The 16,859-nt window shown below is 33.5% G+C and overlaps 1 protein-coding gene across 1 annotated transcript in view; it reads left to right on the top strand.

Moving 5' to 3' along the window:
* Window positions 1-7,314: 7,314 nt before the first annotated feature.
* The window catches only part of LOC145332161 (glutamate receptor ionotropic, kainate 2-like), an 82,352-nt gene continuing 72,807 nt past the window's right edge, over window positions 7,315-16,859 (top strand). The window contains exons 1-5 of the mRNA XM_080177114.1: window positions 7,315-7,428; window positions 8,131-8,188; window positions 10,957-11,013; window positions 13,791-13,820; window positions 14,269-14,321. Of these exons, the coding sequence (XP_080033240.1) occupies window positions 8,168-8,188; window positions 10,957-11,013; window positions 13,791-13,820; window positions 14,269-14,321 (161 nt within the window). The 5' untranslated portion in view covers window positions 7,315-7,428; window positions 8,131-8,167. The remainder of the gene's footprint in view (window positions 7,429-8,130; window positions 8,189-10,956; window positions 11,014-13,790; window positions 13,821-14,268; window positions 14,322-16,859) is intronic.

The following is a 16,859-nucleotide window of genomic DNA, read 5'->3' as shown; positions in this document are numbered from 1 at the left end:
GGTAGCTTTTAATAGGTCCCGGAAGGAACTATTTTCTTGGGGGGTGGGCCCCCCCCAACCCCCCCCCCCAAAAAAAAAAAAAAAAAATCCCCCCCCCAAATTTTTTTTTTCGATTTTTTTAACTAAAATTAAAAATGAGAGAGGGGGGGGAACACCCTCCCCCCCAAAAAAAATTTTTAGACTCCCCCCCAAATTTATTTTTACTTTTTCTTTTAAAATCTAAAATAAGAAATTTAATTATTAAATCCGACTCTCTCCTCCTCAAGTGCCCCTAGAGGCCTCTATTGGCGAAGCCGCTAGTATTCTACATATTAGAGTTCAACACTAGAGAAGGAAAGGGTTAGATAACTGTGTATCTACCCATCGCACTGTTCTAGGTGTGTATTAACACAGCCAAGTAGCAGGAAACAATTTGGTAGCAGACGAATAAGGTCATTGAAAAAGGAAGGGATGTAGTTATCTGTATATATATCTATACTATAAATCTGTTTTTTACATTCATTATTGTGCAATATTTGTAATTTTTTTTAATTACTTGCCAGACTTAAAATATTTTTATTTAGATTATCCCTTATCCCTGGAGAAAGTGTATTGTTTATTACCTTAAAGATCATTAAGCTTTACTTAACTTCATACACAAATACCATTTGATATATTATTTGTCTGCAACTTAGAAAATGATAATTATTTATTAGAAAAAACAAGGATTAAATTATCCATAAAAGCAAACCTTTAGAAAGACATTCGAACTTTAACAAATGTACAGTAAATCAACTTGAAAATATATATGCTTTGCTTTTATTCAACATAGTACCTAATCGCCCTAGTTATCCATATTCTAAAATATAAGGAAATGGTATAATTAAGTTATGAAAGATTCATATTTTTTTTTAAAAATGTTACGTTAAAATGAACATTTGGTACCTAATTGTTGCAGGAATCGGCAAAGTTTGATTAAAAAACGTGTCATTTGTGTCCACTAAAGTATTGCAGACAAACCGATGGACATAGTGGGTAAATAATGATATACTCATCAAGAGTTTCTTCATCGATTTTTATCGTTAATAGCAGCCAAGTAAATTATATTTAAAACATAAAAAGACCTCTGGGGGAACCTTTGAAACTGGAGGGCGGTAAATCAACACTTTAAGTTTTATTTGTGAATAGATAAAAATAATTTTTCTGCAAAGGGAGAGAGGTTGATGTCTGGGGAAGATTTCTCTCGGAGGATGTGGTTAGTGAGATCTTAAGATGCAGATATCCAGTTACTTTTGTATAAGTATGGATTTTTACTGGTATTGGAATCTTCAAAAAAAATAAGCTGTCTGTCTTGAATTCTAATGATTCTTGTTTGTAAAAATAATTGAGGTAAAATTAAATGGAGTGTTAACAATTTATTTTTTGGTGGCGAAGCTACAATTATATTGCAATGTCTGTTTGTCTGTACGTCAAACAGTCCTAATCGGAAAAAGGGGTTTACTCATCTCATATTTAAGTTAGACGGATGCTTCTCTTTTGTAGATTATCTGACCGTTTAGCATCTACAATAACAATTTTCCGGCCATAATGGTATGGTGGAGATTTTTATTTCTGATTAAGATAACTTATCTATTTCTTAACATGACTCCCATGGCTTGATTAAATAACATTTATAAAATACGCTGACCGTCTGCTTATGTTTGATAATTCTTTATTTCTAAGTATTAAAAAAGAAATTCTGAGCTTAAGAATGTTATCATGCTTGTTATAGTGTAGACTGTAATATTGCTGGCTTCTTTATACTGTGATCAGTTAGATTTATGGATGCATCTCCGTGTATTGGAACTCGAAGCAAGGATGTCCAATCTTTTTAATTTGAGGAGGGTAAAATCTGGGGTAATCTAATGTATCTTTTTTAAATGAAAAGGGGTAAAACGAGAGGTGTAAAGACCCCTTTACCCTCCAACTTTGACGTTTATGACTCATAGGGCTAATGTAATAAAGCGGTCCAACAGCACAATACACATATGAATATAACTGACTCAAAAGGGCATAGAAAAAATTCTTACCCTTTTATTTCCCATCTCTTATATTTTTCCCACCCCTTTTAAGTTTTTCCTTCCCTTTTCATTTTTCCCTTCCCTTTTTTACTATTTCTTCCCTTTCAATTCAGACAATGCTCAGGACACAATAAAAACTGTCCCGAATTTGTATTAATTTTGAGGAATACGACTCCAGTGACGTCATATTTTTCTTTCCCAAAAAAGGGAAGGGGGGAAGAAAATCTCTTCAAAATAGATGGGGAAAACCCCCTTTTCTCCCATCTCTTTTTTCTTCTCCCCTTCCCTTTTTTTTCTTTCCCCCTTCCCTTTTTCGGGAAAGAAAAATATGACGTAACTGGAGTAGTGTTCCTCAAAATTAATACAAATTCGGGACAGTTTTTATTGTGTCAATGCTCAGTGAATGGACATCCCAATCGATTAAAATGTGAGATCTTTTGACAAATATCGGGACATTAGAAGTAAACAAAAGTAAACTTCAATAGGCTTGTATTTGAAGAAATTATGTAATTTTTTTGATTTAGCTCGGATATAACTTAAATTTTTCTTTTCTTAACTTCTAATTTGCATTTGGTATGTATGTTTGACTGAATATAGCATCAGGTGCACCAAGTGAGAGTCTGGCATTTTTAGGTAGTCTCAGTATAAGTAAAATAGGACACCTAGAAGGCATGTTTTTAAATATTTTTTTCTTTAGATATTAACAACAATAACATAATTTTCACTAAACTTTTGATTATGTGTAAATACCTTTATTCTACATATACCCCCCCCCTCCCCTTTCTTCCTTTATTCCTCTTTCTTAACTTACTATAAGTCTTTTAGAATTTGTTCCTAAGTTTTGTTTATAACTGTAAACAGTGTCCTTGTTAAATTATTTCAAACTCCAGAAGCAACTTTGTAAATGTTATTCTTTTCCAGTATGGCTTTGAAACCGATAATATCAACTATATAAGAACCGGTTTTCAGCAATACTAAAAAATCATGATAGCATCATATTACAGACAATTTTCCAAAAAAAATTTCGAATAAAAATCACAAGATTTATACCAGTTTTGTTAGACCTAAGGGGCCGAAGGCCCGGGATAATCTTTTATTCTTGTAATTTTTAATTTTAATACCCACGGAAAGCTGTCTATAATACTACTATGATATATAACAAATCTTTAATCTTGTCTGATATTTATAACAGAAATTCATCAGTGTATCTAACTAATATACTATAATATGGCTGAGCAGTGAGCACAACATTAATACTTCATCAATCTACACACTTATAGGCTATGGCTATTTCAAAGTATTAGGATTTTATTTAAATTTTTTTCTGTTAAATAAAATACAGTCAAACCTAGAATAGTTATTTATTGCATCGTATTAAAGACAGCTTTCCCCAGATATCAAAATGAAAAATTTTAAGATAAAAACCAGTTTTGTTAGCCCTAAGGGTCAAATTGTCCGTGCTAACAACACTGGTATTAATATTTACTTAGTATTTTTTTAGTATGGCTCAGAGCCGGTATTATTCCTGCAGATATTAATCGGTTTCGAAGCCAAACTGGAAAAATATTTCCCTAATATAACTCTGACAAAAAAGAATATAGACCTAACAAATAATGACTTTTTTAGCGCGAAGCTTTGCTAATATTAGGGTGGGTCCGTCAGTATCGGATAGCTCTTGTCTTCAATTTATGCATTAGAATCGGTTGTTGGATGCCTGTATTATTTGCTAAGCTTCGCTTTTCTGGATGTTATCAATTTCATCCTTGTTTCATCTTTGTATTTTGGTTTTACTGAAGGTAGAAAATAAAACGAGTAAGATTGCAGGGACTTAAAGGGATAAGACAAGGGCCGATTAATTGATAAGCATACTCAATAATGAAACACAACATTACCACATCTGTAGATTACAATTAGTTGTTGAAACGTTTGAACACTCAACTTTAATTGAGCCAACCAATCAAAATTCAAGAATAGTCCCCATTTTTGTTAACCCAACAAAACAGCTCAATGTCCTCTCCCTCCCTGACAAGATTGAGTGAGTTTATTTTGTTAAAGCCCTCCTTTAGAAGTTGTTACAGAACAATAAACTTCAATTTAGGAAGATTTACTTTTTCTTTTATACATATCATATACCTTTATTTAACATTTACCAATGGAAAGTCTCAATAATAGCCAACATATAAAAACAGTATAAAAAACAGCAAAATATTTTTACTAAACAATGAACATTAAATCAACACAATTTATTGAAACATGCTATTTTTATTTGTCAAGTCCACAGTGTTTCAAAGTTTAATTTTAAAGAATGATATAAAAAACATAATATTCAAATGAGTACTTAATATATACTAACTATATAACCATAAAGATATATTTCTTACAGTTGGGATATGAAAAGAGTTTAGAGGCGATTTTTGCACAAGGAGAAAAAGGATGGCTTTTAGACTATGACAATTCTTTATACATAACACAAAAAAGGCAATGTGTTATGCATCATAAAGTTTTTTTATTATGGCATGCAGTGAAAATTTTGGTCCATGGTCAATGTCATAATTGAGTTGCTGTTCTTCTATATGTATCGGGAGATCCAAGTACAGGACAATAGAAAATAAACAACTTAATCTGTTGTCCCAATGGATATATTATTACTTGGATGTTGCACCAGATGTTTATGTACTCTGACAAAGTAATACTCGCAGATATCTAAAAAATATCGATAACCTCTATCCACCAACTCAACCTTATCCCCTCCACTCCACTCTGTATAAATGAACTGACCAATAAATTAGGTCCATATTTTCCCATGTCCTTATATCCTCTATCCATTGATGCCCCCTTCATGTCTGATAAATTCCTAAAATGTAATTTGTAAAACATTTATGGATGTACTTTACAGAATATTAGATAAGTCAGCAAATTTTGAAATATGTTTTACACAAAGAACCCAAAAATATACAGAAGAAAAAGAAAAACATTTATTTTTCTACCAGACAATAGTTATTGTACTTTTTTCTTTTTTGATCACATTTGCAATACAAATGCAAAATAATAATATTTTGTAATACCTTACAAATTTGCCACTTAAAGAGTGTGCAAAAAATTCGGACCTTTTTCAAATTCAAACAACACGCCTTGTTTTTATAGTAGAAAAATGTAGCACAGGAATGGTTTTTATATTTCCAAAAAAAGATCTTATTGCAGTTCTACCAGTACACATAAAATTTTGTACCATTAACACAAGCCGCGCAATTGGAACTTTAAAAAGGTCCGCAATTTTTCTTAGCACACCCTTTAGCTATTTGGTTATTTGTCTATTTTGCTTTTTCTCTTTGTCTATTATTGTATTATGCTTTTATGTTAAGCTTATTATTTCAAAAGTTTTAGTTCTATTGTACATAATTGTCCTTGTTATGTAGAAGGCAAAATAGTTTTTTTGATACATTTTTTGATAATTTTATCCCAATGTTAAAGTAACAGGATCTCTGGTTGTCTGTCTGTCTGTACTGAAAGATCTCGCTTACTGCTTACCATTATGTTTCTCATAAGTCCTGGAAAAATTTATGACTATTTTTAAGAAGGGTACTACCCTCTACTACCTTTCTAGGGGGGGGGGGGGGCTAGAAAAAGTTACTATGAAATATAGAATAGAAGGTTTTCTTTTGTACAAAGTTGTCAAAAATTTCCTTTTCAAAGTGAATGGGCGACTGACTTCCATCCCTCCCACCCCAAGGGCCCCTATAGTTCTCTATGGGCGTAGTAGTACCTTACTTTTAATCTACTATAATCTATGCTAGAAACTAGACAAATTTGAAATGTTTTACAACTATTACTAGCTCAATCCTAAATGCTATTAAATTGTTTTTATAGGTTTACAGGTTTGGAATATCTTCATACAAAAGGGATACAGGGATGGGACAACGTACATAAAATTCATAGTGTGAGTCTGGCTGTATTTTCTGTATTTACAGCTGTAAATGTAATAACTTTTCAAACATTTTAAAGCTTGTGGGGAGAAAATAGATTATTACCACACCGGGGAGGAAGGAAACAATAGGCTGTTTATTACACTAGTCCCCAAAGTTTTATAATAACGTTTTCTTATTCGTTGGCCTAACAACTTTAGGGACTGTTATTAAATAATGATTATTAGAGATGTACATCAATTTATCGGCCATTGTCTTATCCCTTTAGATCATGTAATTCAGCTAAATGATAGAATACATTTAAATCAGTTAAACATCTAGTCCTTGTCAATATTATACCATTTTTCTGGAGTGACAGCCTTTGATTGCATAAACTTTGTCTGGAAGCTCTAACTGAATGTTGATGAATTAAAGCTCTTTTTGGAGCATTTATTTTCCCTACCCTTAATATGAATGTGTTGCTTATCTGCCATGTCAATGCAAGGCAAAATTAAATTGATGTGGTTTAGTTAAATGAATATTTTTTTTTTACATATTCCACAAAATTCCACTAAAGTAGCTTTTGAAAATAAATAAGATATTATGTTTTTTCAAACTTTGGATACCAGCGTAATTTACAATTAAATGTTCCCCCCTTCTTTTAATGAATAAATATCCCTACATTCCATAAATTTTTCTCCCATGAATACATATTACATCGTTCACCTTGAAAACTTTTATCAACACATCATATTGTGGGATCGGAAGATTTTTTTATCACAGCTATTTTAGAAGTGGTTTCACCTTTGTCTGAAACTTTATCTTTATACGGCACTTTTTAGGATTTTGATTTTCCTCTTCATTTAGAAATATAAACTCTCTCGCAGAATGTTAACATTTTGTTTAAAATATCTGAAATTTAATTAAAAATTTTCTCTGAAAATCATTACCATGAGTCTGAATAAATTGCTAAAAAAAAAACAAGATTTGTGTGTGTACTAGTGTAGCCATAGTTTCTAAGTGTTTGGACCTAAGTCGTCATGAAGTAAGACGAAACATTTTTGCATGTCCACCACTAGGAGCAGCTCAAGCTCTACAATCAATGAGTTGCTTTGTATTACCTCACCCTAGAAGATAATGACAGGTGTCCCAAATTAGGTCATTGCAATTAATGACGTTCTACGTAGGAGAGGTAGGGATAAGGGTTGAACTGGTATTATTTACGTGACTATTGATTATAAAACTTTAGTAAAGCCTTGTCTCCGACAGACAAGGACAACTTGTAGCGAAGAGTCTAAAAAGCCGCTTTAAGTCACATCTAAACTTAAAGTTTACTATACATTTAAGTTAAAATTCTTTTCTGTGAATCAGGACCACGAATTTAAAAGTTTGCTACAGCTGATAAAGCAAGGAAATACAGACACAGTTTTCCATTTTCTCATTGGTTTCAAACCGTGGAGGCTGCCACAGTTTTTTGATGATGTTAGGTAAGGTTTAATGGACATTTTTACAGAGCCTATAAAAAATGATATCATACTGACCTAGTATTGAATTAGTAAATTATACTGTATACTGGGCTGCCATTGGTAAATTAGTCATTGTATTGGCCTATCATTGGTCATTTGTATTGTATGACGTCATTTTTATAGACACTATAAACAGCTTTGATTTGATGCTATAATATTCTGGAACATAAGTAGTTCATAAGTAGCAAAGCATTCGTAAAATTTTGTAAAATTAAATGTAAAAATACAATTAAACTTGTATAACAATGGGTATTTTTAAAAATTATATATAAAGATTTAAAAGACCATCAAAAACCATTCTGACACTTTATATTAGTATTTTAACGCTTTCTATACTGTATTCAATATTAATCTATTAATTTCAGGGCTCGAAAGCCGCGCGTCAGCCGCCTGTGAGAATCAGGAGAATCTACCTTTTACAATATTTAAATTCAGCTAGAAGTCTAAACCTGATCCAAATATGGCGATCCCTCTTTTAAAAAAAAATAAATTCGAAGTCTCTAAACAGATTTAAATTCAAGGCTTAGTCTCGGATGACGCACGGCTGCCGAGCCCAGATTAATTTTATTACTTATGTTTGCTAAAACTTTTATTATTTTTTAAAAATAAACTGCGATACTGATAGATTAAAATAAATAATCAATTGTTAATCTTTTTTTTCAGTTCCAAAGGATTTATAGCAGAAGGGTCAGACTTTCTTATGATAGATGCAGATTTCCAGGTATTGTTCAATCAATTTTTAAAATAAATTTGGAATAACATAATGGAGTGCTGAGGTTAAATTTTTTTTTTTGCCTTAGGTTAGGCTAAGTTTGGTACGAGGTAGACTCGCAGGTTTAGGGCTCATCAAAAAGTAAGATAACTTTGGACTTTAAGTTACTCTTATACCCAAATTTTTAATACAGGCTCCTCATTTGTTGACTTCCTAACTTTGGGTACTTTTATTAAATCCTTATTGTACTGTTAAAACATTGAGCGTGGAAACTATTCAACCAAAAAAATTTAATATACTGAAGAAGTGATTTTGTATATTTTTATTGGGGATGTACATAAATTCATCGCACATTGTCTTTGGTGTTGAATAAGTTGAAAGTTATAAATTCTCAATTTCATTAAAATATACTCCAAATACTGAAACTTTATTTTTTTTCTATAATACTTTAGAAGCAAAAAGCTTTGATTTTGAATATTGAATATTTTTAGTCCTTTTCAATAAAATTGATGAGAGCAAACACAGTTCCATATTTCCTATAATCTATAAAGTGCAGGGATCATCAGGGATAAGACAATGGGCGATTAATAGAAGTACAGCCCACCTGGTGATAAACAAAATTATCCCTTCTGTAGATTAAAATCATTGGTTGGAAAGCTTGGACACTGGCCTGTTAAAAAGATTTACTAATCAAAATTTGATAAAATGCCCAAAGTAAGCCAGATAATCAGAGCATAACTTTAATAAAACGTTGGTTACAAGTGTAATTTACAGTCCAATGTCCCCTCTCTCCCTGATAAAGTGGTTGTCAGCAGTACAGTGCAAAGTGAAAAAAAAACTGGATGGATAAAGTGAATTAGAAAAGGATACAAGGAAGGTTATGTCCTAAAGTAGCACAGTAAGAAAGAAAAAAACATTTTTTACATTTTTGCAAACACTAAAAAGTTCTAGCGATTCCCATGTAGATTAGGTTTTCAATGTTTACTTTTGAGATTTCAATATTTACTTGCATAAGAAAGTTTTATCGATTTTCCTTAATTAAGATTATGTTTCCAAATTTATTAAAGTTATTCAATGTTTTCAAAAACATTAAGAGAAAAATCTTCGAACTGAAAATTTTTGAGAAAAAAAAATCCCCCAATGAAAATATCCAATAACGTTAATGCTAAACTTTCTTGTGTTCCGTGTAATTTAATATATATGTATTTTATATAATTCTTTCAAAAACAAGGTCCGGAGATTATTTGACATAAAGACGGACATAAAGACAAAATGATATAAATACATGTACATATTATAGAGTAGCTTCATTTTTCTAAAAACAAATATTTACCTTCTTCGTGCATTTTACTTTGACAGTTTTCAGATTTAACCCTATGTTGGATATATTATTACTTGTTTTTTGTAACAGACTGTCATGTTCTGTAATAAAGTGAAATACGCAGCGGGCTAAAATAACATTTCCCTCTTACCCCATTTACTCCCCTCCATTAACCATATCTTAGAAATCAATGATGTACAGTCTTATTTTAATATATTCCTCCTAATTGTTTCAAAAAAGCTCTAAAATGGCAATTACATATGGTTCCATGTTTATAGAACGGTAGTCTGTTCTTCTGATCGAAACTTATAAGATATCGCCAACTGTTAGTCATTAAATGGTTTTAGTCTTTTTTCCTAAAGAAAATTATAAAATGATTATGCTTATTATGTTTTAAATTTTTTCTTGCACATTTACCGACGCTGCGCGTATTGTTTTTTCCCACAATTTTGACAATCAAAAAATACATATTGACAATATTGCAAGAATTGTTTTTTTTCGGTTTATGCATGGTATTGTATTTCGATTGACAGGGTTAAATTTCCATAAAATCATTGTTACATTTTCCCTTTAATTGCTAGCGGAGTACTACCCTCCTTCCCTAATTTTTAACTTTAAGGTCTTAAAGTCTGTGTGGGGGGAGGGGGAGGGAGGTGAGGGTTCGATATGATCCAATAACCTATGAGAGAGAATTTCCCATAATTTTTGCCTAAACAATTTATGCAAATTTTTGCAAATTTGTCAAATGTTGAAAGTCAAAGAGATAGAAAAAAACGAATTAGGTAGAGATACCAATTACGAATTGCAATTGCTTCTTCAACCTTCTGTAATGGTCTGAAAAACGTAAAATTTCTATATGAGAATAGTTATTTAAGAAAAAAAGTTTGTTTAAAATAGAGCATAAATAGTGATTACATAGACATTTTCTGGTTTTAGTGCCCTTTAGCTTCATGCCATGTATAGAATTGAATTGAAGCCAACAATAGTTGTACAATTTAACTGTATTAAACAAAATAGGGTTTAATATTAAGATATTTTTTTGTGCACAATTGTTTTTTATCAGTTTGTCCTAAGACCAGTTTTTTTTCAACGAATTTGAATCACATTAAAAGCCAAACTGGAAGTAACCTTACTAGCCAAGCTAAATGATTATTGGAATAATGATTCCTAAGACAACAAATAACAATGTTATAGGCAAAACTTCTCTATAAGATATTCCTAAAAATGTAAATATGTTCTCAAACAGTATCCTGTATTAAATCAATTTTGCAACAAATTTACATACAATTTTGTGTTCTTATAATTAAGTTCTGACAAGTGTTTGTGTTCGTTTTACTACTCTTTCAAATGATCATCTAAATTGAGACCACCAACAATAATAGGGCCTGTTTCTGGGCTAAGGCATTATCACTAAATTTACTAAGATATTTGAAAGTTAATTAATTGTATATTTTAGACATCTCAGTTCAGTGATGCAGATATGGAGAAGTTGAAATCTTTTACAGTTCTGGAGGCAGGAACAACTATATGCATTAGAATAGCGTTAAAATTCAGATAACATGTTTCCATGAGATAAATTATCGAGGATAATAAATAAAATTCATAAACAGCCACGCGCCGCGTCAGCAGCGACTAAGACTAATTTAAATTTATAAAGATTTAAAAGGTTAATTTGCCTGAGACTTACAGACAGCTGACGCGCTGCTACCGAACCCTGACAAATAGTAAAGCTTTGAAATTATGATACAATTTATTAAAATAAAAACAAAATTACAAGATAGACTGACAGCTATTGAGTGAGTTATAAAGTTCTATAGATAAACATTGAGCAAAGAATCTTCACAAAAATAAAAATCTTTAATTCTAGCCAAGAAGTAAACAAGAGATGACATACCACATACCATAATACATAATACAAAACTCTGAACTAAAACTTGTAAAATATGGTTGATCCAATTCAAGATTCGATTTTGTACAGCACATATGAGTTTTTTTCTATATTTTTCATAAAATGTACATAACAAGAATAGTTATTTATCACATCGTATTTTATACAGCTTTCCGCGGATATTAGATATTTTATTTATACTAGCACTAATTTCATGATTTTTATTTTAATTTTCGCTTAATATTGTCTGTAATACGATGCTATACATGATTATCTATTATGGCTGAGAACCAATTTTAATTCAGTGGATAATAATATTTTTCAAAACCATACTGGAAAACGAATTATACACTCAACCTTAAATAGTAGTAATGTAGAAGCCCCTGTATATTTTAAATTGTGTACATTCAAGGACTAGTGGGTATTTGTCTCCTAAATAATACCAATGAGTTTTTATAATGATTCAATATATATACATGAAAAGTTTTAAATCTAGACTAATATCTAAAACTTTTATGTGTCTGTTTTGCATTTATGGAAATGAGTTTATTTTTTTGTTTTATGTCTTTTAAATTTATATTTTTGTATCATGGCTGACGGAACGGTGGATACGGTAAATTATACACTGGATTCTCATTGACATATGGAATCTTCACAAAAAAGTCAGCTATATATCTTGAAAAGCTAAGAAAATCGGGTCATGGAAAGAAAACGAGGTTGCGGGTTTCATCTATTTTCACAGTATCCTTTGAAATGTTATTTTAGGTTAGGTTAGGTTAAGTAAATGTTAATGATTGCCCCCGCAGGATTAGAAAATATGCACCGCAGGGCTAGAGCCCCCACAGGGACTAAAGCTACTGTTAAAATACGACGAAACCCGCAACTTCGTTTTCTTTCTATGATCAAGAAAATCATATTTCTCCATGGCTTTATATACTAACAGACGGACAAAACAAAAAGCTACTTAAAAGCTATGCATTGATATTACAACACTACTCAGTACTTATGTAATGACTTTGGATATTTTCATTTATGTTGATATAATAGCAGCTCTAAAGTTTAATTTAAATAAATTGCATAATTTGTATTGCAAACAAGTAACAATATGTTATGCAGTTAATATCATAAACATTAAAAAATAAAGGAAACTGAATATTGTCAAATAAAACAGTTCAATCTATTAGATGGTCAGATACAGACTTGATTATTTGCTTTAATTAACAATAATAGCTTTTTCCTTTACGGATGGACAGACCCTATACATTAGAAATGCTTCACATTTAAAAAAAACAAGGATAAAATAAGACGTTGAAAACCATATTTTAATGTTAAGGAAAGATGTTCAATATGTTTCCTTCTGCTGCTATGTCAGTTGCTCGACTTATTACCATGCACAATTACAACTTCCAGACACAGGTCATGCAATCAAATAGTTTATTGTCTAAAGGTTGTTTGACCATACAATTATGTACATCGTTAAGCATGATTTGCTTCAGAGATACGCCAAAATAAGATCTCTATAGGCTTTTATATCAATTAGGAGGAATATTAACTTATCTTCTATTGTCTTATCCCTATATTTCTTAATAAGGATATGCACTATTATGAATATCTGCAGTGGCACTCTGAGAAGGAAGTGACATTGGGCTGTTTTATACACTAGTCCCCAAAGTTTTATAGTAACGTTTTCTTATTGGGGACTTTTATTGAATTTTATTAGTTGGTTGATTAAGTTGAGTCTCCGAACGTTTCATCCACTAATTGTAATATACAGAAGTGGTAATTTTGTGTATCATCATTAGGGATGTATCTCAATTTATCGTTCATTGTCTTTTCCATTTAGATTTCTGAGTGGCACTTATATTAATTAGAAGCAGCTACTCTATAAATATTTCATCTTATTAACCATAGATAAAAGAAATATTAGGCCTTCTTAAGCCCTAAAATCTGCCAATCCACCAGGAAACTTAAGGAAATTTTCCTTTTCTAACTTGGTTGGTTAAAGGCTATTTTTCAGATATTTCTCAACAATCATCTAAAAATACTAAATTAATGTCATTTGCTAAATCGTATGAAGATTTTTTTGTTTATGTTGTCACATATTAATGCGTTTTTTTTATGGTTTTTAATATTTTTTGCTTAAAAAACATAAACCAAGAAGAAAGTTTTATTGTCACAGCTTATACAAGAAATTCTGGCGCATATCATGGAAGTCCAAGCGTTTTAATTTTCCTACGGCACCCTAAAATTTATTTGGGGTAGGAGGGTGGGGTGGGGAAATAGAATCCCTTTTCTTTAGAATAAATTAGAAAATTAGAAAATCCACAAATAATTTCCCCTATATACCTATCATTAATCTCTGCCTAATTGTACACTATTGCATATTGTTTTGGTTTTGACAGGTTTTGGATCCATACAATCCACTTCAACAGGTATGTAAACAGGGATCTAAGGGGATAAGACAATGGCCGATAAATTAGTGTACATCACCAATGATGATACACAATATTATTCCTTCTGTACATGGCTTTTTATAGGTTATTTTAGGTTAGGTTAGTTTATATTGGGCAGGGGCTAGAAATAGAAGAAAAGCTACAGTAAAATACGAAGAATCGCCCCTTAAGGTGCGTTGCCACGAAAGGACTATGGACTGAGCCTTAACGTGACAAGTTGAGCCTTGGCTCGACATGTCGCTTTGCTGGTAGTAAAATATGCATAGATAGAACTTCCTGACAAAGATATTTTAATTAAATGGTCGGTTGTCCTGGGCATAAACCAGGTTCTGGGCATATGTCTGTTGATTATAATATTTCTGTTGTCATTGGCAGTCCTCTTACAAATTATTGGTAAATTATTAATCAATCTATTTCTATTTTTTAGGAGTTAGGTAGAAGAATGGAGCTATGTACTTCTGATGTAAATAAACCATGCAGGTTTCATTACACTCTTTGTTTTATATATATTCTTTAACTAGGGCCTATTAAATAAAGTAGTGAGTTTTTTTTTATTAATTTTAAGATTCTAATAACTATCAATCAGATTTATATCTCCATTTTAGGAAAGTAAAACATAGGTACTGAGATGGTGTTAAGCTATTTTATTATCTAGATTTAAGTTTTGGGTTGGTTTAATGCAATTTTTTCTGTCCATTCCTTCCCTTTAGAATACAAACTCGCTAGACACTAGAGACGCAGCCGCAGTTACATCATAAACCAGGAATCTAAAGGGATAAGACAATGGCCGATAAATTGATTTAAATCCCCAATTATGATTCACAAAATTACCCCTTCTGTAGATTTTAATTTGTGTTTGGAACTTAATGAGCCAAGTCCCCAAAGTTAATAAAACTCTGGGGACTAGCGTAATAAACAGCCAATTGTCCCCTCTTTCTCTGAATGATGACCCTATATGGCAATGATTAACACTATTGAATTGTCTGGTAATGATTACAACACTATGATTGTGATTATACACAGTGTTATCTAAATAAAGATAAAAATAACTATTAAGCAAAGTTAATCATTATTTATGTCAATAAATAAGGTACAATTGTGGTAAGCCGAACGTTTCAGCTCACAGGGTTGCGAGTTCGAGTCCAACGAGCCTTAGCCTTGAATTATTCTACCAAAACAAACTAGCAGGATTTAGTCATACAGAAATTATATATTTAACTGAATAATATTTACAATGAATGTTTACTATTTATATACAACAGATTATAACAATGGTTAGGTTTGAAGGGGGTGTGGGACACAAGGGCTTAGCCCACGGCGGTAGACAGGCTGCGGGGGCAGCTGTGGTAAAAGGGGAGGCAGCGCCTCCCGGTTGTATAATTGCGTGAGGGGCGCGTGATAGCTGCGTGTCCGTGCCCCTCCAGCCCCACCAGGTCAATAAACAGGACTTGCTGTGGATACCCCTGGCGGGAGGGCACATGTATTCCTAACTTCAACCTTTCCTTGGTAACCTTCTGTACACACTCAGGGCAAGTCTGAACCATCAGGCGGACGTCACGGGACAGGTTGGGCCACCAGAAATGCATGGCGACGCGGGCAATAGTAGCGTCCATTCCAAAGTGCCCGGCCATGGGGGTCCCATGGGCTAAAAAGAACGCGTCCTGCTGGAGGGCCGAAGGCAGCAGGTATCTTGTTCTTTCTCCTGTCAGGGTCTGGTCAGTGGTGGTGAGGCAGCCATGCTCGTCAAGTCCCAGGGCTGCGAAGCGGCTGGCGTACTGCTGCTCGTCTCGTTCCTTGCCGCGCAGCTCAGCCTTGGTTGGGGCTTTGCCATCGGCCACCCACTGGCGGACACGGAGCAGGAGAGGGTCCTGTGTCTGTGCTTCTAACACTCTAGCCGGGTCCAGTCGTGCGGCAGAGGGCCGGCTAGCTGCGGACTCCCCTAGCTGGCAGAGGGGGTGAATGTACTCAGCTTGCTCTGCTAATTCTTCGGCGGTAGCTGTCGGCATGTTATCGTCCTCCCGGCGGCTGAGGGCGTCGGCGTTGGTGTTCTGGGTGCCAGGACGGTGGCAGACAGTGAAATCCAGGGCCGCTAGCTCCTCCTGCCAGCGAGCCACCATCCCTGTGGATGTGTTCAGCGACTTCATCTGTAGCAAGGCTGAGGAATCAGTGTTGATCTGGAAGCTGCGGTAGGACAAGATGCCGTGAAATTTCCGAATTCCATACATAATGGCGGCCATCTCTCCCTTCCAGGACGGGTAGCGAGTCTCGGGGTCGGTTGTCTTGCGCCCCACGGCGGCAATCAGCCTCTCCTTGCCGTCCTGGCATTGACTAAGGATGGCAGAGATGGCGCGGCTGCTGAAGTCTGTGGTGAGCTGGAACACCGCCGGCAAGTCAAACCTAGGCGGCGCTTGGATGGGGGCTTGGCGGAACTTGTCCTTGAGCTGTAGCAGCTGGGCTTTCATCTCAGGCGTCCAGGCCAGGGTCTTGGCCGTTTTCTGCCGATTCATCTCGTAGGTGAGGTCGGCATACTCTGGGATGAACAGGCGGTAGTGTAAAAAGTAAGCTTTAAAACACTTACCTTCTAACATAGCTTGTCCTTGTCCAAAATGCAACATCCAAGTAGTATCCTATAAAATGTTTGTTTTAATAAAATATTGTAACAAGGATAAAAAAGTTCAAAATCAACAAATCATTTATTCGTTCCTTTTTATCACATCTTTAAATTTAAAAACCACAACCATTTCCTTTATAATCAAACTTAAAATATTACAGGCCTTTGGTGGAAGAATGGTTGTCAAGATGAGATTGTATTAGGCAGTCAATGAACTTTGTCACACACCAGGGTTCATAACCCAGTGACTCATACACTTGTTGGACAGAAGGAAAGTGAAAAAAGGGAAAGTTTTACCCTTAAAAGTGACAATCCCAATAAACAGTTATCCACAGATCAAAAACTAGACGTCTAGTATGCCAAATTTCACCATGTTAGAAAGTGAAAATATCAGTGATTTAGACGTC

The sequence above is a fragment of the Acartia tonsa genome, chromosome 11 (genome assembly GCF_053477335.1).
Source record: "Acartia tonsa isolate MP-2025a chromosome 11, ASM5347733v1, whole genome shotgun sequence".
Lineage (NCBI taxonomy): Eukaryota > Metazoa > Arthropoda > Copepoda > Calanoida > Acartiidae > Acartia > Acartia tonsa.
The sequence above is the reverse complement of the archived record's forward strand: the minus strand, read 5'-3'. Positions and strand labels throughout refer to the sequence as shown.